This window comes from Struthio camelus, chromosome 25 (genome assembly GCF_040807025.1).
Source record: "Struthio camelus isolate bStrCam1 chromosome 25, bStrCam1.hap1, whole genome shotgun sequence".
In the NCBI taxonomy this organism is placed as follows: domain Eukaryota; kingdom Metazoa; phylum Chordata; class Aves; order Struthioniformes; family Struthionidae; genus Struthio; species Struthio camelus.
In genome coordinates, this window is record NC_090966.1 from 6,591,597 (window position 1) to 6,616,252 (window position 24,656).

The 24,656-nt window shown below is 55.4% G+C and overlaps 1 protein-coding gene across 5 annotated transcripts; it reads left to right on the forward strand.

Annotated features, from left to right (window-relative positions):
* The first annotated feature begins 789 nt into the window (after window positions 1-789).
* On the forward strand, window positions 790-24,612 carry STARD3 (StAR related lipid transfer domain containing 3). Of its 5 annotated transcripts, none has more exons than XM_068919425.1 (16): window positions 824-940; window positions 4,220-4,443; window positions 9,425-9,707; window positions 12,674-12,751; window positions 13,031-13,108; window positions 13,200-13,253; window positions 13,358-13,475; window positions 14,622-14,720; window positions 15,523-15,575; window positions 16,414-16,506; window positions 17,982-18,044; window positions 19,193-19,288; window positions 19,814-19,893; window positions 20,318-20,422; window positions 21,753-21,846; window positions 24,020-24,612. In XM_068919425.1, exons 3-16 carry the CDS (start codon window positions 9,492-9,494, stop codon window positions 24,122-24,124), a joined length of 1,332 nt encoding a protein of 443 aa, XP_068775526.1. In that variant the 5' UTR covers window positions 824-940; window positions 4,220-4,443; window positions 9,425-9,491; the 3' UTR covers window positions 24,125-24,612. The 5 variants fall into 5 exon arrangements, with proteins under 5 accessions (XP_068775525.1, XP_068775530.1, XP_068775526.1 ...); XM_068919426.1 differs by having other exon boundaries at window positions 4,220-4,438; XM_068919424.1 differs by lacking the exon at window positions 4,220-4,443 and having other exon boundaries at window positions 790-940.
* The last annotated feature ends 44 nt before the right edge of the window (window positions 24,613-24,656 follow it).

A 24,656-nucleotide genomic window follows, 5' to 3' on the forward strand; every position in this document is an offset into this window, starting at 1 on the left:
GGTGGGGGGACGGGGGGGCGGTGGGGCAGGACCCACACGTCTGGGGGTAGCGGGTGGGGGGACAGGGGGGCGGTGGGGCAGGACCCACACCTCCGGGCTGACAGCGGGGCACGTGTGGGGCAGCAGGTTGTGGGGTGGGACTCATGCATCAGCCCTCCCCCCCCGCCCCGGTGGGGAATGGTCTCTCCCGGCCCCATATCGCCCCCCCCAGCAGGGAATGGTCTGTCTCTGCCCCACATTCCTCCCCTCCCTTTGAGAAATGGTCTCTCCCAGCCCCACATCCTCCCCCGTGGGCATGGTTTCCCCCAGACCCACATGACCCCCCCCCGCGGTGGGGAATGGTCTCTCCCGGCCCCACATCCTCCCCCGTGGGCATGGTTTCCCCCAGACCCACATCACCCCCCCCCGCGGTGGGGAATGGTCTCTCCCAGCCCCACATCCTCCCCCGTGGGCATGGTTTCCCCCAGACCCACATCACCCCCCCCCGCGGTGGGGAATGGTCTCTCCCAGCCCCACATCCTCCCCCGTGGGCATGGTTTCCCCCAGACCCACATCACCTTCCCCCCAGTGGGGAATGGTCTGTCCCAGCCCCACATCCTCCCCCGTGGGCATGGTTTCCCCCAGACCCACATCACCCCCCCCGCGGTGGGGAATGGTCTGTCCCAGCCCCACATCCTCCCCCGTGGGCATGGTTTCCCCCAGACCCACATCACCCCCCCCCGCGGTGGGGAATGGTCTCTCCCTTCGCCCCCGCCTCCCCCGCTTGGACCCGTCCGCCCCCCCCCTCCGCCCCGTCCCTAATGGTCGGTGCCGGGCGCAGCCTCGCTCGGGCGTTTCGCTTCCGGGGTCAGAGGTGGCGGCGGCGGCGCGCGCGGGGGCCGGAAGCGGCTCGCGCCGGGGTCCACTTCCGGCGGGGACCTGGCACCGGGGCCGCCAGCAGGTACCGCGGGCCGGGGGGGGGGGCGGCTGCGGCCTGGCGGGCTCGGGGGTGCCCGGTTACCGGGTCCCCCCGTGTGGGGGGGGGGGTCGGGCTCGGCGGGGCCGGTGAGGGCCCCGTCCCGGTGCGGGGTCGCTCCACGGCGAGGCCCCCGTCGCGCCCCCACCGCGGGGCCGGCCGCGCCCCAGGGCCGCCGACCTCCCCCCCCCCCCCAAACCCGGGATTTACCGGCGGCCCCGGGAAACCGGCTGCGCTTGGTGCTGGGGGGGGCCCTGGGGAGCCGAAGCGCCGCCGGCCGCGGCCGTCCAGCCCCGCGGGCCGTAAATTTTGCCCGACGGTGGGGTTTGACGTCGGGGCCGGGAAGCGGCTCGCTGGTAAGCGGCAACGCGCCGATGGGGATCAGCTCGTCCCCCAGCTGCCTTAGGCACTGATCCGCCACGGGCACCGCTGCGCTGGTTTCGGAGCGGGTGATGCGCGCTGGCGGCGATGAGCGGGAGGCCTCCGCGCCGCCGGAGAGGCGGCACGCCACTGCTGGGGGCTCGCAGCGATACGCGCAGCTAAAAGCTCTGCCTGGCTTTAATAGTAGCAATAATACTTTCCCGTTCAGGGACCTCGAGGTGCTTTTGTGAATATTAACCAATTACGCCTTGCGGCCCTTCCTGGCAAGAGGCATCGTCGGCTGTTTATAGCTGGGAACAGGAAGGTACACGGAGACGGAGAGATTTGCTTAAGGTCAGAGCAGATTATTTGAGGGCCTGGGACTAGCTCTTTGCTCCATCCGTTTGCAAACACTGACTTGAACAGCTAAGTCTAGAATATCCCCGCCGTGACTTCCAGCACTCATAAAGCTATGCTGTAAACGTCCCTTTATAACTTGGAGGGCTGCTGGCCGCGCAGCCTCGGATGGCTGGCCGGATTATGCTATTTTTAGAGGCTTACGTTGCAAAACATGTTGCGACCCTGAACTATGCAGGCGGACGAGAGAGCGTGCGCCGGCTGCAGGGCCGGTCGCTGCTCCGCGGGGCTGGTCGCTGAGGCCTGGGTACTCTTCCCTCGCTCCCTGTCCCGCTGGGGAGCGGTGGCGCGAGGGCTGTCGCTCTTGGACGCTTGCGCTAGAGGCAAGCGGCGGCAGAAAACGTGCGTTCTGGGCTAGCGATGGCAGGGCGCTGCGTGCGCTGCGGTTAGGGCTGACGTGCCCTGCCCGCACTGAGCGCTCCATCCGCGTGAAGTCGGGTATATCACGTTTGAAGATGCTCTTAGCTGCAAGACCTTATAGGCTCTTCCTCTTCCCCGTGCTGCAGGTGACTGTCATCTTTCAAGCTCCAACCTGAGCAATAATAAGACCCCAGGTCTGCGCCTTGCCCCTGCCTGCCCTCATAGTCCCACCTGTGCGTTTCCCTGCATGTAGTTGCCACAGATGCACGACCGCTGCTTTGCTTCTGGGGTGTCTGCAGAGTCTCATATTTTATATTTTTCCTTTGAGTGGGCTGATTGCCCGACGCACTTGTGCGCTGCCCTGCGGAGCCGTCACCTCTGCGGTTTGAGCTGAGTGCCAGCCCTGCCCTTTGCGGATGGGCGTGAGGCAGGACGCTCCTTGAACCGTGGTGCAGGGGTGGTGTGATGCCGGCCGCGGTCGCTGCCCTCTGCAAGCTCTGTTATCTCTGCTGTGATAAAAGCAGTATAAAGTGTTTCATGTGGTTGTAAATCTGTATTGTCTGGAGCGCGTATGTCCTGTTCCTCACCACGGCACCTCAGAAAACCCCTTGGCACCTGCTATGCGGGAACTAAGTGAGAATTTGCTGAGATTTAAGTCACAGTACAATGAGATCTGGCCAGAGTTAAGTACTTATTAATACACTTCTGATGGCGGCAGAAAGATCAAAGGCTCTCCAAAGAGCAGGACATAAAGTAAACCCGCAGTGTTGGCTGGGCTGTTGTTAGGAATCAGTGATTGCAGTTGAACGAAAGGAAATGAGACCATGCACAATGTGGGATCAGCCCAGGGTGTGCACGGTCCGTGGGACCTGGCATCAGATCCTCTATTTTCCTTGATCCTTGCGGTGTTACGGCACCTGCTGTGTCCCTTTCTTTGCCCAAACTCCTTGGGGCCAGCAGCAGACCAGGGTGGGGGAAACCGTCCTTCTTTGGCGACACGTTGTGTGGAAGGTCAGAAGCTTTCTGGAGTGCTGTTTCCTACGCTTCTCTCAGCACAAACTTTTCTTCTCATCTTTGCATGAGGCCCTGAGAGTCTCCTCATTACAGCTGCTTTATAAACCTGAGCTGGCAGCTGCTGGTGACTGTTAATAAAAACAGTGACTAATTACATCAGACCTTGAGCTTTACTTGCGCACTTGCGAGACCCTGAGTTGCCAGGCTGCATGCCGGAGTCTCGCAGCTGCTCTCGGGGGCAGGAGCCTTCCTAAATATTCAGGCAGTTGGCACACTCTCTCATTTCCCAGGCGTGGGCTCCACGGGGGCTTGCAGAAAAGGGGGCCAGGCCCAGAGATGCTGTGGGGCAGGAGCTGGAAGATGGGGTGAATCAGGGGTTTGGGGGACTGAGTCGTTGCCAAAATGTTCTGAAAATTGTTTTGATGGTGTGAAGGGTAATAAGGAGGATGTTTTGGTGGGAGTGTTAGCCTGGGTAGCCTGGGTGGCTGCAGCTGTAAATTGGGTGCAAAGAGGTGGGTGGCTGTGGGTGAAGATAGTGCCTGGGTCTGGCTCTCTAGCGGTGCAGGGTGTGCTCTGTCAACTGTGGAGCTGCTGGAGCCTGTGCCCCTCCTTGCAGCAGGGGTTATTCATCATCTGAGCTGTGCTGGACCGCTGCCCTTGCACCCAGGGAAGGGAGGACGTGGCCCTGGGGTAGGTCAGCCCGTCATGGGCAGCGGCTGAACTGAGCCAGCGCTCACAGTTTGGGGCAGGCAGGGCTGGGAAGGTCCCACCGCGTGGGAGGGGAAACACAGGGCGTTGCGATGTTTTGCGTCGCTTCGAGGGACGCTTGCAAACTGCTCTGCTGCTTTCCAAAGCCCCCAAAACATCCTTGGGATGCCGACTGGCCTTATGGTTTGGATCAGTTCCTAACCCAGCCCGAGCAGGACGGACGCAAGCACTGCTGGGAATGCCAGTGCTTTGGGAATGCTTTGTCAGCTGGGCTCGATTGTAGGGAGAAGTTGGGGCTTGGAGAAGTGGGAAGTGACCCCTCTATGGCAGCACTGCTCAGAAGAGCAGCTGAGTTGGCATGTGACCCAACCGCAACCGGATTTTTTTTTGAACGCCTTCTGACAGAGTGGGAACACACAGCTCAGCAGTCCCTCGGGAACGCTTCCTCCAGCCTGACACATCGCACAAGAGCGAGCAGAAGAGCAGCTCAGAGAAGACAAGGCTTAACGCTGCTGCCTGCTTCCCGGGGTGCAGAGAGCTTGCAGCTGAACTACTCCTGCCCTCGGCGTACCAAATGTCAAGTCACTCCAAAGCCAAGAGCCTGCTTCCCTCCGACTCCCGAGGGCACGGTTTGCAAATGGAAAGACTGGGGGGGGGGCAAAAGGATTGCAATGAAAATAGCCATGTGGCCGGGAGCGGCCCACGTAGCGCAGGGTGGGAGGAGCGGCTGGGGCTCGGGGAGAGCCAGCGCACCGCTCTGGAGCAAGCGATTTAACAAAGCTGGGGTGCGCTGCCTTTCGCTGCCGTGCGAGGAGGCAGGGATGAGTGAAAACACGATCGAGCTGGGACCTGTATGTGATCTGGGCATGCTGATGGGGTCCTGCAGTGGTGTGTACCCCTCTTCCGTGGCGGACACTCCTGCCTGCAGCCACCGTGAGACTGGCTGACACAGACAGCCCTGCCCACTGCAGGGGGAACAAGCAAGCGTCCAAAGGGTGCTGTGAGCACTTCTCGTAAGCTGGGGGAGCTGGGCAGTGAGAGAGGGGGGCCATGAGGGATAAAGCACCCTCTCCCCGTACTGAAATCCCAGGAAAGCTGGCCTAGGGACCACTGACCACCTGGTTTTGTCCTGTGTCCTTGTTGGCTCAAAAGAAGTGTTGCCCTTTTCACGCAGCTGTCCAAGGAGCAGAATTTTCCTGCTTCTGCCTCAGGAAGTGGAAAGGGAGATGAGCTTCCCTGGGGCTTTCCGCAGACACGTCTTATAACCGCTCTCACTTGGACGCAGTATTTGGGCATTGGGTTGTTTTCAGCAAGTCTCCCGCCAGACCGTTTGAAAGAGGAGCAGTTTTATAAACAGATTGAAGCTAAAGACCTCATCCACCTTGTTGCTCTGTTTTATAATGGCCTCTGCCTTTCAGCCCACCTCGTCAGTTTGCTTTGTCATTTAGGGGCAAGGCCTGGTGCGCCGTGGGTGCTGCCAGAAGCCAACACGTAATGTGCCCAGGACGGTGACCTTTCCAAGCGTAGGCATGGGCTCGAATTAGCCCTGGAAGGTGCTTTAAGGAGAGCTACAAATTGGCACTATCAAAATCGCCCCCAGACTGCAGGCAAAAAAAATCACGCTGCGGAGGTCTGTGCTGTGCCTTTGTAATGGGGAGCCTGGCTTAAAGCGGTGTTTGTGGAGTGTTGCTCTGCTTATAACGATCAGAAACGCAATTGCTGCGTGTAAACAAAACTACCTTCCCGGGGTGCTGAAAGATGCCAGCTGTGACTGTTATGAATCCTGTTGAACCCTTTGCTGAAGAAGGGGGAATTACTTCATGTTTTTAGTGAGGTCTAGCATCTAATTTAATATTTACCTTTTTACTTTAAAGGCACCTCTCCTCTCTAGGAAACTCGGACACATGCTAGCAGCTGGCAAAACATCTGTAGCTGGTGGCTTTAAAAGGATCCTTCTCTAATATTCTCTAGGCGTTTTGTCTTCTGATGCGGCATTTGGTGCAAAGCCTGTAACTATCAAAAGAGGTGACATGAGAATTAACTGTTAAAGTAATCATATGATCTGAGAAGACACATTAATAGGAAGTCGGGGGCGCAGGAGGCAAGGAGAAGCTATGTCACAAGATGGAAAGGCTTCTTACTGTAAGACATGTCATTAACATGCAAACGCGTGCTAATGAGAAGCCTGTGATTTGAATCTGTAAAAGCTCAGAGTGGAAAGGGATGACACCGCTGGCTTTGTGCAGGCTGGCCTGGCCTTTCGCAGGCACAGGTCACGCCTCAGTGCGGGTCCCAGCCTGCTTTGACACCAGCGTCCCTTTGGGACGGGGCTGGTGGCGCTCGCTTCGCCGCGCAGACCTTTGCGGCAGCGCTCGCTGGGTATTGGCACTTGGCGTTCTCTCAGGGTTTCATCTGATACTTATCCTGCTCCTTCACGTGTTTGCTTCCCACTCAGCTTCTTGGGCCTACTCGCTGCCAGGGGGAGAGCGAGGCGTAAGCGCGGTGCTCTGCCTCGTATCTCCTGGGCAGCAGCCGCCGCCGCTCCCTGCGCCGGGCCTTGCTAGGCGAGCTCAGGAGCTGGAGCAGGAGTCGCCAAGGGTCGGGGCAACACATTGCCTCTTCTCCTGGCAGTCCACCCGTCTCTGCTGTCTCTCCTCGAGCTGATGTGCAGCTCCGAGCAGCCCGGCAAGGTCGGTGCGCTGGTGCAGCGGGGATAGTCCCGCTCTGCAGCGGGGTGGCAGCCGCAGCGGCTCCGCAGGCGCTCCAAGGCCTTCTCCTGCCCGGGGACCGCAGCACGCCCAGCACAAGAACCGCTCTGTGGCTGCGATGATGCCAATATCTCAGTAGCAAAGGAGAGGCCAGGCAGGGAGAGCTGTCTGGGAATGCACAGACGCATCGTCTGCTCGTACAGAGCCTCCTGACTCCGGCTCCTAGATACGTCCTCGCTAGGAGACCAGGTTAAGGGAGAGAGAGTGACCGGTTCGTGCTCAAAACACGAGCAGCGAGAAGAAACCAAATGTTTCCTCAGAGACTTTAGAGCTCCCTTTTATAATCAGAAAAGCCCTGGCGGGTCCCCGGTGCGGGTGCGGCGCTGCTCAAGGGCCCCCGAAAGCGGAGCAGCGGCTCAGCCACCGTTCCTGCACAGACTGCAGAGGATGTCTGAATGCATAATACAACACCAGGGTGCTCAATAATTTATCTGTCACCCAGAAAAAGGCACACTTAAACATACTCGGATCCAGCCGCTGCTCTTTGCTCTGAACTTTTCCCTGTCTGGCGGAGCAGTCCCAGTCCGCAGGGCGCTCCAGAAGGCAGCTCGCTCGCTGGTTGGGGTTTGAGATTTCCTTTGTAAAAGGAATGGAGCAGAGTTGGGCATTTCATATTTCAGAATTAACAACCAGGTAGTTCCGAAGGCATGAAGCAAACCAGTTTCTCCGTATCTCTTTCCATCTCGGCTTTAAATGTTTCTGCTAAATCCTGCTCTGTCCCATTGTACCTCTCTCATTACTCTGAAGGTAAAATCCTTGTCACTAGTTCTTTCCCAGAAGTTGATTATCAGCATGTTGGTTCCAGGACAGACACGCTTCTAAAACAGTGTTAAATCTCATCCGGAAAGTTGGATTTTAATAACCGATTGTTTTAGCTGTGCTGTGGGAGCTGCGAACTTCCTAAGTGGTGGCGCTGAGCACCCCGGCTGGCTGCTTCCCGCCCCGTATCCCTGCCACCGCGGAGCAGCGTTAACGCCGTTTCAGCATCTGTCTGGGGAATGGGGCCGGGCAGTCTTGCAGGGTGATTTTAAAGCGCTCTGAAGTTGCGGGGGGCTGTGTAAGTGCAAAGTGGTGTTTGAGTGAAGAACGCGGTGACACTCTGCCGGAGAGAAGGAGGCGGCATGTGCATGAGGTGATGTATTATTCAGTGCTCGCAGATGTCTTTAACTTTTCTCAGTTTGAGACGGGCCACTCGCGCAGAGCAGCGAAGGGCCGTGGTCGTTGCTGCTTATCCAAAGTGACATGTCTTCCAGCTCCTTCCGAAGCGCCTCCGAGAGAGAGTAGCAGTGACTTGACAGGAGTCCAGCTTTGTTCCCTTTCCAGCCCCGGCGCTCCCCAGGGGCTGGAATGCAGAGCCGCTCGCGCAGGGACCCAAAATTGCCGTTAGGAATCGAGCTGTGGTCAGGGCCAGCTCTTGCAATTGTTCCTGTGTTGGAAAGGACGCGGCAGCGTCTCTGGCCTCGCCTGGCCCCGTGGATTCCCCCCTCCCACAGGTCGGGTTGCAGTCTCGGGGCTTTTTTCCTCCCAGACAGGGCCTGGCTGCTGCAGCCTTCTGGTTTCAAGGGAGCTTTTGCCTTGGACAAACCTAATCTCACTCAGGTCCTGAAGGAAGCAAAACTGCTGGGGCAGTGGCAGTGGTTAATACAGCGACGAGCCCAGCTCCTTGGGGTCCCTTGGAGATGGCAAAGCTGGGGACTGACAGATCCCTGGTTTGACCTGTTCTGGCATCCTCCTTCCTTGTTTGTCTCGTGGGTGTGCCTGGCTGCGCGGTTCCTGAGCATAGTCCCCTCTGTGTACGGAGGGGAAAATCTTAATACAATGGCTGGCAAGGCTGCGTGAAAACAGGCTTCAGACCTCAACACTTTGTTCACACCTGACCGGCTCCCGTGATTGTCCCAACGCCCCTCACTGCCAGCCCGCTGCAGCTGTGACAAAAAGCAGCCGTTTCCCTTTCTGCTTTCCTGTTGCACCACTTGGTGCTTGGCCGGAGTCGGGCAGCCCAGAGAGGGCGTAAATACCAGCTCCCTGTCGGTGAAGGGAGCAGACGCCGCTCTCAACTGCGCGGGCTGAGAAGAGGCTGATCCACAGCCGACAGCATGATCAGATCCTGGCGCTTTGTGGTTTGAACGATGTTTGCGTGGTGCAAAATGTCGAGCCCCTGTGAACTTCGCAGCCGTCCCTACGAATGAGGCTGTCGCGGTGTGGGGAAGTGCCGGGTGGCTCCAGGGATCCCAGGAACTGCTCCCTTTTGGTACTCGGGCCTCCGCAAAAACACCCTGAGGCCCCTTTCCCTGCTGCCACGGCATCTCCGTGGGGTTTGCCATCTGCTGCTTTGACCGCTGGCTGTAGCTGCCAGCTTGGCTTTCCATGCTGAGAGCGTGTTCTGGGTGACTGACTTTGGATTGAAATGACACTTTCTAGCGACTTCACGGACCCTCCTGCCCCTCTGAGCCTTTTGTGGCCTGTTCTTCTTTGCCTGCAGCGAGCATGAGGGAAGGGGGTCTGCGCCTGTGCTGACGAACCTGGTGTGCGAGGGGGAGGTGGGGCAGGAGGGAGATCCCTAGATGCATTTGCTTCCGAGAGGAGGCTTTTTGGCAACCTAAGAGCCAGCGTTAGCCATTCGCTCAGGAGTTATTTAGAACAGACAGGATCTGGCTGATTTGGCAATAGGAATGTTTGCCCTCGGAGGTGGAGAGGAGAAGGGGTATTGAGTGCATGTTTCCTTTTTGCAAGAGCAGTGATCGGTCTGGGTTGGGTGCCTCAGTTGAGTAAGACTGCAAGATATGAGGACTTGTCCCAGCTAATCTTGAGGTCTGAGGGTCCCCTTCGTGTCTCCCCACAGGTGATGCACTGGCCAGTTTGCAGATGTTGCTCCAATTGACGTAGGACCCAAGTTGCTTGGGCCAAGGATGAGCAAGCCGACAGACTTGCAGCACGACCTGGAACGAAGCCTCCCAGCCATAGCGTCCATCAGCACTTCGTTTTCCCAGAGCCAAGGCTTTTCTCCATATTGTTATTTCTCTCCGGAGAAGAGGAAAGCCATCTCAGACGTGAGGAGGACCTTCTGCCTCTTTGTCACCTTTGATCTGCTCTTCATCTCTCTGCTGTGGATAATTGAGCTGAATGTAAGTCAGGGGAAGCAAATGCATGGAGTGTTTCCCCTCTTAACGTTACACTTTTTAAGTTCCAGTCCATCTGCATTAATTGCTCCATTTCAGAAGTCCTGGTCCCAGGCTTTGTCTGTTCTTCCTGATGCTCTACTGATTTGCTCCGGCTGAGAAACGAGTGCGCAGTTAGTATGAGCTGAAGTGCAGCTCATTTCCTGCAACCAGGCTCTTCTGCGACTGTCCAGAGTCGTTAACAGCATTGCGTGTAACGCTGTATGTCAATAGTGTAACAAGATCTGTGGCAAATGGAATTGCCAGGTTGAGCAGTTGGCCAAATTTCTCTCCTGCTCCCCTTGCCTTAAGTGAAGCTTCCTTCTGCGTTTGCCAAGTAGCTGCCAACTTTGCTGGAGCTTCTTGCTCTCAAAGCATTGGCGGAGTGAGGTAGGATGCGTAGATAGACCTTCCTCTCACCCACCCAGCTGCTGGGCAAAAACAAAACTGGCTTTGAGCGTTGGTCCCAACATACTGTTACTAATCTCAGCTTCTGAAAACCGGAGATGCGGCTCAGCCATCGGGGCGGACTAGTGAAGGGCACCACAAGTGGTTTTGGTTCTCTCTGACTCTGCTGTCACACCTGTGCCAGGCTGCTGTGTTTGCTCAGTGTGTGAACTGTTGCAGTGAACAGGGATATCCAGTTTATTCACTTCTTTCCCATCAGGTTGAAGTTACTCCCTGGGCTGTCTATTTTTTTCTGAACTGGTCCTGACTAGTTTCAGCTGTGTTGGTGACGGGTTTCAGGCTGCAGGTACTGCGTGTCCTACCGTGGAAAAACCTGAGCAGAAAGGCAAGATGAACAGATAGACCCCACCACTTCTGCAAGCAGCCTTCCTGGTGTCTGGCCTTTATTTATCAGAACTGGATCCTGTGCTTGCTTTAGCGACTCTTATCTCTGTCCTGTTTATCTCGTGCAGTGTCTGCACTTAACAGATTGTCTCGGCCAGCAGTTCACTTGCCCTGCCTGTTGCAAACAGCAGCACGGTGTCGAGAGCCTGAAGAGACCCCCCACCCCCCTTGCGTAGGAAAAAGCGGCTCTGGGCCAGCATTCCAGCGATGCCGATGGTATCGCGTGCACCCCCCTCGGACCCCGGCCTCGTGCTCTTGTCTCTGTTGTTCTCTGGTGGGGTGCTTGTCTACAAATCAAAAAATCCAGCCCTAGGGAAATAATGTGGTAGCTTGGTCACCAGGGTAATTCTGAGCATAGGTCTCGCAGGTATCCATTAATGAGTGACTAACCGGTGATATTTGGGCCCTGAGCGGAGATGCCGCATATTTAAGGCTATTAGGACAGCTTATTTGCCTAGTTATGAAGAGCGACAAGTTTATGTCGTGACTAATGCTTTTTTTATCAAATGGTTCCCTTTGCTGCAAGATAAGCTGAGCAAATCAGCCCTCGTTAAATGCCTGCTGCCTGCAAGCTGTAATTCTGCGAGCTTGCTCCTCTCAGAGATAGAGATGCCTCAGACAGTTCTTGCTCGTTCAAGGCAATGGCGTTTGTTTAAACTGAAACGCAGCCCAGAAATTTTGATCCAAAGCCCTCGTTGTGCTTGTTCCTTGGGTAACATCTCATATTGGAGATCTAATGTTGTTGGGAAGAGGTTTTCCATGGCAGCTCAGCAAAGCTGGCTAGCTTGAGCCCTGTAGCCACAGATCAGATGAAGCAACAGTGCAGAACTGCTTTACCCCCCTTTCCCTGAATATTAAGCACCAGCCCTGACCTGGAGGGACTACTTCCCGATGGCTGCCTCTTCTGTCCTTGGACTGTCTGACAAGAGGGTGCCAGGACACCAGGCTGCCAAGAACTGGCCTGAGATCCACCAACTTGTTTCTCACAGATCATCAAACAGCTGTCAGCATATACCAGCTTCCAGGCCAGCTGGGCTGTGTTCAAACCAATAGCCTAAAGGTGAAACATTTGTTCCAGTTACCTGAGCCATCCACTTCCTCATAAACAGCAGTTCCAAGCTCCCGAGAACAGGATTTATGGTGTCAAAAGTACCAGGACTGTTAGGCCCCTCACTGTCTAGGAGCGAGGCAAGAAAGAGCTTGTGCAAGCCTTTTCCACGCTCCCATACAAGATGCGGTTTTGCCTCTTTTAGATTTCCTTGCAGTCTGTGTGCGTTTGTGCATGTCTCTAGTCCTCCTCTGCTCCCCGTTCCCCTTTGCCAATGCTTCCAAACCTGCTGGTTGACTTCCTCTGTCGGATTTCCCGGAGGGCGATTCGGTACTGCTGGGTTCCTGCTAGCTGTAGGAAGCCAGCTGGCCTGGAAGACAGGAGAGGGGACCCCTTAATGCTTTGTACAAAGAGGATGATTGCAGCTTAAATTCCACCATGTTGTTGAGTAACCCCTGAGAGCCCGCACAGGAGAGATGTTTTGAATGTCCAGCTCTGGGAGAAGCTTTGCTCAGCGACTGTGTTACCGAAGTCGTTAGAGAAGCTGTTTCCTATGGCTTTTTGTTTGCTCGACGTTTCTTCCCCTATAGCTCCAGTCTGTCACCTGAAACTACATGTGGAAGCGATGGGCACAAGTGGGAGGTGTTGTCCAACTGGCCTGCAAGGAATCCAGGGCCTTAGCCTGTGAGGGTTGTGATCCGGTGGCAGTAGATGGGCCAGGCCAAAGGAGCTCGTTGTTAGCGTTAGAAAACCTCCACGTAGAGGTGTTTAATGTACCTATGTGCTGCTCCAGCTCTGACTTCCTGATTCCTGCTCCTTGGTGTGAAACAGAGGATGAAATCGACTGTTGTATCTTCCCATGGCCCTATGTTTGCAGATGAGCCCATGTCATGCATGCAGCAGGCATTTATATGCCTGATGCATAACCTGACCTGAGAGTAACCTCCGGACCCTGCTTGGTCGGGTTTTTCCTGTCATTAGTTTCTTATCATTGCGCTCAATAGCTCTTTGTTGTTTCCTGTCTCCCATTCAGACTAAGGATGGCATTCAGAAGAACTTGGAGAATGAAATCATCGAGTACAATTTTAAGACTTCTTTCTTTGATATATTTGTGAGTATCACAGATCGCCACAGGTGAGGAAATAGCCCTTAAGCAAGGAGTGGCGCAGCAGTAGCGGTGCAGGGAGGGTCAGCACACCAGAGAGCTGGATTCTTTCTGCAGCCTTGCTGCTGGCCTGGCTCAGTGAAATTGGGTAGTTCACAGTCCGTGCGGTTGCACTGTTGACTTTGTCCGTCTGGGTGGCAAAATCTTGTGTCTCTGTCCACACAGCACCTGGCACAGGGGTGAGGACAGTGACTAGAATCAATAGCTTTTTTTTTTTTTTTAAAGGTCTTGGCTTTCTTTCGATTTGTTGTATTGCTGCTGGCCTATGCGATCCTGAAACTGCGCCACTGGTGGGTCATAGCGGTAAGAAGGCAATTTTCTGCTTTTCTGTTCTCAGTTTTCTCCCTCTGCCTAAAGTTTGCAGGGGTCTGAGATATGTGATTTTATTTTTCAGGTCACTACATTGGTATCCAGTGCCTTCCTGATTGTGAAGGTCATCCTCTCTGAGGTTGGTTAGCCCTTAGGCTCACAGGGGATTGCTTTGTGATTACTTGATGCTGCTATTTTCCGTCTTGTGTAAACTCCCTGTGGTTTTTGCTCTCTTCCCTTCAGCTTCTGACCAAAGGGGCTTTCGGCTACTTACTTCCTATCGTCTCTTTTGTCATTGCTTGGCTAGAGACTTGGTTCCTGGATTTTAAAGTCCTAACTCAGGAAGCAGAAGAGGAACGATGTAAGTACTTTGCTCCTCTCTGGTTGGAGTTGGCAGATTAAACTACCAGGCCTGGGGTTTCTGCTGCTTTGGCAGCACCTTGACAGAGATGACATTTATGGGGAAGTGATCTCCAGGCTGGCTGTGATAGTAAGCGCCTGACTCAATTTTGTTATGGTATATAAGTCCCTTCAGGGGAAGAAAATACCAGATTATAAAAAGCATCTTTTAATTGAGTGGAGAAGAGGATGCCAAATTCCCCAATGTCTGAATACTGAAGCCAGATGAATTGGAAGTAGAGCTCACCTCTGCATCAGCTAGAGTTTTGAAATATTGGGACAAATGCCAGCAGGACTGTTGGACTGTCTCTCTCCTGATATCTGTCTTCGGATTTGGGTTGGAGACCTTTTAAAAAGGTGTGCTTTAGTCAAAGGTACGTTACAGGGGCTCAGTGTGGGTTATGGTGGGTGAAATTTTACAGCCCCTGGTTGTTGAGGTCAGACTAAAAGGAGGTTGAGTCTTTCTGACCTAATGCGTTACGAATTACAGTGAATTTCTGGGCACCCGTAACTTCCAAGGATCCTTCTGGGGAGGGATCCTCAGCGTGGACTAACAGAGCTGCCTCTTCCTAAAGCAGCAGTGCTTATTATAGGCAAAGGAGTTTGTCTTTCTCCCAGTCTTAGCTGATGAAAGACGACTGGGAAATGGCACGTAAACGAAGAAATATTTGTCAAGTGAGACTCGATCAGAAATGCATTGACTGACTGGAAAACACCAGGGGATGTTTGGGTCGTGCAAGGAGGCTTTAAGATGAAAAATGATCAACTGTTTAGTGCCTCTATTGGATTAGGCTCAGGTTCCAAATTGCTTCCAGGGGAAGCTCTTATTTAATTAGATGCTTAATCGCCTTTGGATTTGACAGTCAAAAGAGCCTATTGATCTCCGTGCAGATAAAATGTCTCAAACAAAAGATGAGGCAATAGGAGCTGAAAACCTTGTGAGCTGGCTGATGTCAGGGCAAAAAGACCAGCTGTGTCTGGAAGAAAGTGGCTGGGAGAGTGGTTAACATTGGTGGATTTGGTAGAGGGAAGGACAAGGGCTCCAGGACCCTATGGTGTTGAAGTGTTGGACGTTACATATGTGAAACCCTCGTGTTTTGGTTCCCAGGGTACCTGGCAGCTCAGGCCGCAGCTGCTCGAGGCCCCCTGCTCTACCCTGGAGCCCTTTCGGATGGGCAGTTCTACTCCCCGCCAGAGTCCTTCGCAGGTAGCATGTGCTTTTGCTTCCCGTTCTGCCGTAACCTTTCCGGGAGCTGGGCTGAGTTGCTTGCCAAGCTTATTCCCCTTATGACATTCCTGCAGGGTCTCCTCACCCCTATTATCGCCTCCTCTCTGAGCTCTGTCTCATTAGCCCAGCCCTTGGCAGCAGCGGGTGGCAGGGCCTCCAAGAACTGACACTGCAAAACAAGCTCCCCTCTCCTTGCGCGGCGCATGTGCCTGGGCAGAGGAGGCAAGGCCGTGCTGTCTCACTGCTTCTGTGCCATCTGTGGATTGGAGTCAGAGTTAGCTCTGCATGCCCAGCTTGAGCCCGATGGGGAAACTGGAGCATTTTGTGGTCTTAGGATTAAAAGCTCTTAGCTGTGGCTAAGGCACTTGAAAAACACTGCCCTCAGGATGAGGGCGCAGGGACAAGTGACCACGAGCAGGTGAGGATAAGAGTTGGCAGTGCTCCACTGCCCTGCGATACTGCCTCTTGCGTGCTCCAGAGATCTCCCCCGCTCAGGAGCAGGGAGACGTCAGCTGGAGCAGTTGTCTCGGAGTAGCTGACACCCGGTTTGTGCCCAGCCGGGCAGCAGAGCAGCGTGTGTCAGCCTGCCGTGGAGGAGAGGTATCTAGGGCAGCGTTTGGGGTGGCAGGCCCTGGGATGTGTTGGAGTCGCGCCCGCTGTCAGCCCTTCCCATCAGATAAGGTGCAGGGGTCTGGTGCTGCCTGTCCCTTACAAAAAGGTTGAAGAGAGACTGGACAAGTAGGATCTTTAGCTCCCTCTGTTAATTGTGTGCTTCCCCTAGGATCGGACGAGTCAGATGAGGAAGGCGCAGGGAGGAAAGCATTGACAGCGCAGGTAAACAGCACAGCCTGATGCTGCCTATCCCTGCCCCGTGAGCTCCAAGGAGCTCCCATCCCATCAGCATCTGGCTGATGCAGGGCTATGGGCTGTGAGGGTATCTGACAATCTCGTGGCCCCGTCAGGGTGCTATATCTGCAAAGGGCCAGAAGTCCTTGTCCCTTGTTTCACAACTCTTTGTTCTGAGGGAATCTGGCTAATGCGCTCTGCCTTGACCCTCAGCACCAGGCTGTTCCCCAATGGCTAGTTGTGGCTGCAGCGGGAGGGGGGGCATTTGGGGGCCTTAACCAACTTCCCCAGAGTCTTGGGCTCTCCTCTGCAGCATCCCGTGGAGGTGTGATTCTGGCTCCATCTCCTGCCTGTCTCCTCCTCCCCTTTGGTTCCTGGTTATGTGGTTGCATGCCTAAAGGGGTATGGTCTCAACCATCCTAGCTGAATTCTAGCTAGCAAGGCAAGTTTTCGCTGCGCTGAGGTCTGGCTGGGCGCAGGCTGCTTTGTGCTATTTTCCGAGTGGTTCTGTTGCTGTACAGCTTCAGATCTGGCACTTTAACAGAAGGAAGCTCAGCACATCTCATAGCCCTTTGCCTGCTGGAAACCCTTACGTGAAGGCAGGAGACACGCTGGTAGACACAGCTGGTGTGTGGATAAGAGCCAGGGCGGGGAGTGTGACTTCAAGCTCCAAAATGAGGCCTCTGTGACCTGAATTAAGAGATTTCTGCAGCGTGGTGATGGGAGTTATCCCTTTTCCCTCTGCCAGCCCTGGGCAGGGGAGCAAGCCTTGCGCATTTCAGGCTTACAGTGAATCCAGCTAGTGAAATGCTTCCTTCTCTTTTAGGAGAAAGAATATATCCAACAAGGCAAAGAAGCGATGGAAGTTGTGGACCAAATCCTAGCCCAGGAGGAGAACTGGAAGTTCGAGAAAAACAATGCAAGTGTCCCCCCACCCCGCCTTGCCAGCAGCATTGCCTGCAGAAAGCACGGATGGCTTAGCAAAAACTGGAGGACAAATGGGGCTTTTGAAACCTCCTTGCGACATGAAAAATTAACAAGCGTTACAATTACCTGATTGAATTAGGAATCAATTCCAGTTCAGTTAAATGTAAAATCCCCTCTTATTTAATTAGATGTTTAATTACCTTCCTGTTTGACAGGAGAAAGCCCATCACTCCTCCCTCTGGACAGCAGGCGGGCAGGGGCGGACAGCTCACCTTGGGTAGCCGTTAGGATGCGTAGCCGCGTTTGGCGGCATAGGGAGGAGTGGAGGCGTGCTGGCCCGTACGGCAGCAGCGCTGGAGAGGCCCGCTGCCGCAGCTTTTGCCTGTGCTCCACAGCAAGAAGCTTTTGAGTGTGCTGAGGTCTGGGGAGACTGTGGCCAAGTTGAGGTCTGGCCTTTTTCATCTGCTTTGGTTCACATGGGAGCAGCAGTGTGCGAGGCACAGATTGTTCTTCCTGTACCGTCCCCCAAAGCTGCTCCTGTGTCCCCTTTCCCAGGAAAAGGACCTTGTGGGTGGTGGAGTGTAAATGGGGACATGTCTTTGCATTACATCCTCTGACTTGACTGTCACTTTGCAAGTGGCACCTCTTACTTCAAAAAGCACAGAGGTGCACAAAGCAAAGCAGGCCCTGCCCTGCCCTGCCTGTCTCCTCACTCCATTGCCCGTTCCCTGAGCTACGGTAGAGTTTTCTGGGGGGGTCTTCTCTCTGAAGGGTGGAGAGAAAGGGGCAATCTCTCTGCCCCCTAGAACCAACCTTGCTTTCTGCTTGTGGGCTCGCAGCATGATTGAGGTGAGAGTCCTGCAAACTGCAGTCTCATCTGGTGTTTAAAATTCCCCTGTCAAGTGATCCATTGTTTGATGCCAAACTAGCTGGGCAGATTGTTTTCTTTATCCAAAGGGGGATGGATTTAAATAGACTAATCAGAGTTTAACACAGGCCTAATGATGAAAGGTTATCATCTGTCCATCCCTAACCCCTCCAGGGAGTCTCCTCTCAGATGGAGGTAACAACAGCAGTGTTGGCAAACTATCCCCTCTCTCTTACGGTGGTGTTGGTAGCTTGCTGCAAAGAGAGTTTGACCTTGAAATGGAGTTTGTAGGTTGGCATGAGATAGATTCTTTCCCTGCCTCATCACACTGCTGCCTCTCTGGGTGTCGTTTTGTTCATGGAAATTGTGCACGTGCATCTGAAATGCTTTCATTGCGGTTCCAGTACTGGGGCTTGCTGCCTTGTATGGGGGAACTGGGAACAGCTCAGGGCTGAAGTCGGTCCTTCAGAACAACGTGTCGGGCAGCCTGGCTCCTGGAGCCACAGTGCAGTGTTTGGAGACTAGCAGACTTTACCCCGCATAGGAGCAATTAATTTTCTTTTGCCAGCATAAATGTAACCCTCTCATTTCTTGCACAGGAGTTCGGTGATGTTGTTTACACTTTTGAAATACCTTTCCATGGCAAGACCTTTATTTTAAAGGTAAGAACCTTTTGAATCAATTCCTTAATCAGTGTGGTACAGACAAAAACTGACTGCTCTACTTGGAACCACAGTTCAGTTGAGGTTTCACGCTCTCTCCTGGCTCTGGCAGGACAGGTCAGTCTGCAAAGCACATTGTCTTTGCTTGAGGCAGATGAACTGCACTGCACGCTCTAGGGAATCTCTCCAGGAAAACCCCTTGGCTGGCAGACAACCTCCCCAGCAAATATGCTGGGCCCCCCGTCTCTGCTGGTAGAAGTGGGAGCAGGTGACTGCAAGACTCGCTTCCAACCCCAGCATCTAGGACTAATCTGACCAAGGAGGCTAATTGCAACTAATTGCCAGCAAGACCAGGGCTGAGCGTGCGTCTGCTGCTGCCTGGCATTGAGAAGAGCTGCTCGGAAGTGCCTCGCTCTGTGCCCTCTCGCTGGAGAGGCTTGGCTGTAAACCATGCTTTAATGAAGCATTGGTGCTGCGGTGGCTTTTCTTTGTTCCAGTGCATATGTTGCCTTGCTGGCAGGAGCTGCCAGTGGAGCAGCTCTGTATTCGAGAGGAAAAACTGGATGGTCCCACTTTACTGCATTAACCATTTGCCTCTGAAGAGCCTCTGTCCCATGGGGATGTGGAGGAATGAACGTTGCCTATGCTAAAGCTCAGAGTAGCTTTTCAACAACTTGCCAGCGTGATTGCACACACACCAGAATTGCTGATAAACTGGGATGAGGGTGGAAGAAGAGCCAGCCTGGTCAGCCAGCCCCAAGGTCTGTCTGACTCGGCACGTTACAGACCAGTGCTTACTCCTTCGTATACCTGGCGTAACAGCCCTTCCACCCAGCGCGCTGCACAGATTGCAGCAAGCGGCGATTTAGCGGTTACCTAAACCTGAGGTCTAATCTGTCTTCTCTGACTCCCCGCGTGCTCTCCAGGCCCCTGGGAATGAGAGCACCGTGGCAGTGGGGCAGCCCAGCTCAGGGTAAAGATGCGCTGAGGAAGCAGCCTTGGCTCTGCATGCACTCGAGCCAGGCCAGCCTTGCTCCTCCCCGCCTCTTTTATCGCAGTTGTTCATTGTGGTCTGTCCTGTGCTCCTTAAAAATAATCTTACCAAAGAGGAGCAGGGGACTGGCCAACTGCTCTGGCTCTGTCCTCAGGCTTTTCTGCAGTGCTCTGCCGAAACAGTTTACCAGGAGGTTATTCTCCAGCCTGAGAAGATGATCCTGTGGAACAGAACAGTGGCAGCTTGCCAGGTGAGCGTGCCGGACAAAGATGGCTTAATCACAGAAGCTCCTTGGAGCGGAGAGTTGGAGCTTCCCAGTCCAACACCGGCTGTCAGTGGTGCCCAGGCCCTGCTGGAGCTTAGCTGGATCTGAGTCACTGAGGCGTTAAATCTCTGCTGTTCACTCCATACGATCCGAATGCTCTGCGGTAGCCAGCTGCATGGATGTGCCCATCCAAAAGCCCATGAGGTGGGCAGGGAGATGGGCCAGCGACTGAGCCAAGCCTGCTTTTGCTCGGTACAGTTTGGGCGTTTTGTGCTGCTGGTGTGGCAAGGATCCGAAGGTGGTGCTTGTGCCCTCTTCGGAGGGGCCAGCCCTGAACAGGGAGACAAACCCATGCGTGTGCTTGCGGAGAGCTCTGCCTCCAGCCCCGGAGCCTCAGATCAGCTATTAAAGATGCTCTGGCTGCTTTGAGCCCTGGTGCTGTTTTAAGGGAGGGTCTTTATCTCCCTGCTGAGCTGCAAGTATAGTCTGAGGAAATCTCTCCTCTTTCAGATCCTGCAGCGGGTTGAAGACAATACAATCGTCTCCTACGATGTAGCAGCTGGGGCCGCAGGCGGCGTTGTTTCACCCAGGTCAGTTTATTTTGCTGTCTGTTTGTACTGAGCCCCTGAGCATCATCCTAAAATATAGAGAGAAGCACCTGACTGTCGTGAGAGCGCTCCGCCTGAGCGGTGCCGCTGTTTGCTGTGTGGGCTGTCCCAGCATCAAAGAGGCAGGGCGGGCTGGCTGTGTGGGTAACTCTCCCGAAGGTAATGAGCCCCTGAAGTGACCTCCAGAGGTTTCTGGCAGGAGTCTCAGAGCTCAGAATTTGTCTGGGTCAGTTAGTCCATCTCCCTGATGGCAGCGCTACGCTCCACGTGTACTACGCTCCACTACGTTTTGTCCATGTGTTGACATACCTTTGCTACAGCCTTTCCCAGCAGTCTGGAGTGTCTGCTCTGCTCCATCAAAGTCCTGTGCACGTTCTGAAGCAGTCAGTGCTCTTTCTCTGCCTAGGGACTTTGTGAACGTGCGTCGTATCGAGAGAAGAAGAGACAGGTACGTTTCCTCAGGGATGTCAACCACGCACAGCCTGAAGCCTCCACTCTCCAAATACGTCAGGTAAGAGGTAGATTCTATTTTTTAGCTGGTATTTGACACACGCCCTTTGCTTAAGCTTAGGGCAAAGAGCCACTTAAATGAAAACCCTGCTGTCTTTTTGGCACCGTTCGGAGGAAGCTGATCTATTTGTGGAGCTAAACCTTGCTTCCCTTTTTCTTCTTCCTTTGTTAGAGAAACTCTCTGTGCTGTTAAGTGTTGCTCGGGCGTTTCCCAGCTCTCTGCTCTGGGGAGTGCAGGTGCCAACCAATAACAGCACAAACCCTAACCAAATCCGCATCCTGTTTATGTAGCAGTTAATTCCCGAACAGGGACGGCTGCCATTTCTGAGGGGCAGTAAACAGCTGACTGTGTCTTTCTTTGAGCCTCTTGGATGCCTTTTGCTTTTCGTAAGCCAGTCGCTTACTGACTTTAAAGGCTGAGAACATGGAGAGATGGTCTCGTGGGTGAAAAAAGGCACCTTTAAGATGGACTGACTCCCAAAGTATTGTCAGGTCTTTGGCCTCTCCCCTTCCAAAGGGACCATTAGCTGGTGATGGATCTCGGTGGGGCTAGAGTCTCATCAAACAAGGACTCCTTGTTACTGTCTGCTCCAGCGCCCGGGGCTCAGCTGTGCCACTTCTCTCACTGACTTTGTTTTTCCTAATAATCCGGTTAAAGTAATTGACATTTTAACTCAGAGCCGTTATAGCTGCCTCAGTCTATTTAAGAGCTGGGGACTTCAGGGCCTAGAAAATGTTTTTACAAATGTATGCAGCAAAAATAGTTTGTGTTCCTGAACAGGGAAGGGAAATCTGTATTTGGGCTGTGTGTGTGAGCAGAGCTTTTGTCTCTGAGACGCATCAGATGGTGCCAGGAAGGATCTGGGGGAAGTGAGGACAAGGCTCTCCACGCTGAGCCAGTCCCGCTTGCCAAAGCTTTCTTTGGGCGCTCAGCATTCATGAGACCTGTTTGTTTGCACCCACTTCTGCCAGGTTGGGCCTTTGAAGCCCGCCCTCGGTGAGGAGCTGGTATCGGTTGGACTGGCATGATTCAGAGGCCGAGGCTGCTTCGTGCCCTGCGGCAGTCCTGGCACCTCCATTGCCAAGGCACCTGTGGGAAACCTGCCTTGCCGCGTTTGCTCGTGTGTCTGCAGCCAAACCAGACACCTTCCCGGGCACTCTGCACATCTGTTCTTACCCTGCTGGGCTCCAGCCCTCGCTGCCAGGCGGAGGGGGTGGCTGTTACAGGAGCTAATGCGGGATCAGTGCGGTGCAGCCCAAAGTGTTAGAGGGTTGCTTTTCAACCAGCCTGCCAGTCCCCCGTTGGATTTTGTGCTGCTCTTTCTCCGCAGGGGTGAGAACGGGCCTGGAGGATTCATCGTGCTGAGGTGTCCAAGCAACCCCAGGGTCTGCACTTTCATCTGGATTCTCAACACGGACCTGAAGGTAAAGCGAGTTCTTTGCTGATATGTGAGCGCTGTGCCTGTATCCTCTCCCCAGCAGAGCTCCTTGCAGCACAGGCAGAATTAATCAGCACGCTCTGAAGTCCCCTGCGTAGCACAGGACGCTTGCTGAGGACCTTCTCTGTACCCCCAGGTGGGCAATGCAGGGGCTGCAATCCTGTTGGCCACTTCCGAAAGCAGCCAGCGATTAGTCACAGTTGTTATCAACGGCGGCCCTAAATGGGCTTGAGTTTTGTTGGTAGATGTTAAGCAGTACCTGAAAATCACCCTCTTTCTCCTTGAAGTTACCCCAGGTTGAGGTCTGGAAACTGTTCCTTACCTGGCAGAGGTCTTGGTTATGGGTTTCACATCGCTGTGTGCGGGACTGGGGGAGAGGTGATTTTTATCCTCTCTGGGGACCAAAAACAGTTGGACATGTGAGGTGTTGTCTGGCTGCTTGCTGCTCCCAGGAACCTGCTGAAGGGATGATTCACTCGCCCTTGCCTGCCCTGCTACCAGACACCTCAGTACAAACACAGCCACCCGTGGAGCGCGCGGGGCTGGTGCCTGCTTGCAGGGAAACGCGCTTCAGCCGTAGATGACCCAGATCCGGAGTTATTTGTGGAGCTGTGTGTTGAGTCCTTGCTGGTGGCCTAGACAAAAGGCAGTGTACGACGGGAGCTGGGGTCAGGCGGATCGGGTCGGAGAGGGAGAGGCGCTGGGTAGAGCTGGCCTGTTTTCTTCCTCCGCTGAATTGTGCTGGGGTTGACGTGGAAACCGCGCTGCAGCAGCGAGCACAAAGGCTCCATTCATCAGCGCTCTGCCTGCAAAGCTGCACAGCCCCCTCCCCTCCCACGTCCCTCCCCTCCCACAAAGTAGATCAAGCTACTGCGTTGCTTGTAAAATGGTTTGAAAAGGGTTTGCAAAAGCTCTTGCCTTGGCAGCTTCCTTGGCTGGGAAGTGGAAAGCAGGGGCAGAGCAGAGAGCAGGCGCGCCTCGGCCTCGCTGCCCCTTGCGCTGCTTGGCACAGGGCTTTGCAGCGGAGGTGTTTTTCCTTTGTGGGTCTGGCTCCAGTGCCTCTTCCGCCCCTCCACTAACAGGCTGGTTCAGAGGGATCAGGAGCCCCTTTGGTTGTGCTAGATGGGGCTCGGAAAGGTACTACGTTCCCTCCGCTTCTCGGGCCGGAGAGCGCTCGCCCGCTGCCCGCCTCCCGCTGCTGGAAGAAATGCCATAGCGGACGAGCTATTAATAACCTGCCTGTTAACTGCTTCCACCATCTTCCTGAAGCGCTCTGCTAGTGCCCAGACCCCTCTTATGTGCTGTCCTGCTATTTCCTTTGGCCCTGAAGGAAATATTTATAGCGCATGGCTCATCCCTTTCTGCGACGAAAGGCGAGGATTGCACTCGTGTGTATGTGTTTGTGCCTGTGCCGCGGCTTCACCCCGAGCTCGCTTCGGAGAGGCATCTGAAACGACCCCTGGCTCACCAGTTTCACGGTGTCCCACCCCCGTGTCGCAGGGGGAAGCCGTGGCCGGGGGAGACGCTGCGGTGGGCCCGGGGCCCTGCTCCGCCGCAGCGCTTCCCAGCAGCAGCCAGGGACCGAGCGCCTCCCGCCCTCGCCTCCCAGGGGCATTTTCTCCTGTGCCTGCTGGTGCCTCCCGCTGCAGCCCCGTGCCCGGGGGCCGCCGGCCCTCCCTGCCCGAGCTAAACGCTATGACCTGGGAACTTATTTCTGCCCCAGGACCCCGTGCAAACCCCACGACTGTACTCCCGGCCCTGCCTACCTTCTCTCCCCCGCTGAGAGAAGTGGGTTTTTGAATGCATCTCGCACAATAGAGCGCGGGATGAGGTGGTTCAGGTTGAGTCGTGCAGGGTCTTTTTTTAGAGAGATCAAAACGCGTTTCGGTTACTCCCCCGGAGCAAGCGCGAGCTCGTCCGCAGCCGCTGCTCCCTGCAGGGCCCAGCTCCCCCTGCGAAAGCCGAGCCGGCCCCGGGCCGAGGCGGCGGTTTTGTGCCTGGGCCACCTGCGAGGAACCGGCAGGCCCTCGGACGGCGCTGCCCGTGCCCCCCTGTACCCCGGGGCGTCAGTACGCGCGCGGCCGGGGGGGGCTGCTCGCGCCGGCCGCCCCCCCGGCACCTGCCTCACTCAGCTCCGTCTGCCCTGTGCCTCTCCCCAGGGTCGCCTTCCCCGCTACCTTATCCACCAGAGCCTGGCGGCCACCATGTTCGAGTTCGCCTTCCACCTGCGCCAGCGGGTGAGCGAGCTCTCGAGCAAAGCGTGAGCAGCGGCGAGCCGCCCGGACCCCGCGGCCCTCCGCCCCCGTCTGCCGGGCCGCGCCGAGCCCCCTGCCCGCGGGCGCCCGCCGGCTCCTCCGCCGCCCCGAGCCCCCCGCCGGGCTGCGCTCGCCCCGGCGCGGCGGGGACCCTGCCGGGGGACAGCGGCTCCCCGCGGAGGCCGAGCGCGATTCGCCTTAAGCAGACAGAGACTTTTCTCCTTGTTTATTTTATTTTTTTTTTTTAGGGGATGGGGGGGAAGGGGGCTGCGGGGGCGACCGCAGCGTCTCTCTACCTGCGTGCGCCGGGGCCGCGCGCTGCACTATAAAGGGAAGCAGCGCGAAGGCGTTCGCGCGCGTGCGGGGGCCCGCGGCGAGGCGGGGGAGCACCCAGGCGGCTCGGCTCCCCTCCCTTGGGCCCGGGGGTCCGGCCGCCCGCGCCCACCGGCCAGAGGCCTCCGGCCGGCGCCTGTCCAAATAAAAAGCCTTGCACTGTTTGCGGCCCGTTGCTTGGCGCGCGTCGCCTTCGTAACCCCGTGGA

Excerpts from the sequence above, each read along its gene's own strand:
- STARD3 (XM_068919424.1), top strand. The coding sequence starts at position 9,492 with ATGAGCAAGCCGACAGACTTGCAGCACGACCTGGAACGAAGCCTCCCA. Across the intron at positions 12,752-13,030 it reads CTTCTTTCTTTGATATATTT|GTCTTGGCTTTCTTTCGATT; the intron begins GTGAGTATCACA and ends TTTTTTTTAAAG. Across the intron at positions 19,289-19,813 it reads GAACAGTGGCAGCTTGCCAG|ATCCTGCAGCGGGTTGAAGA; the intron begins GTGAGCGTGCCG and ends CTCCTCTTTCAG.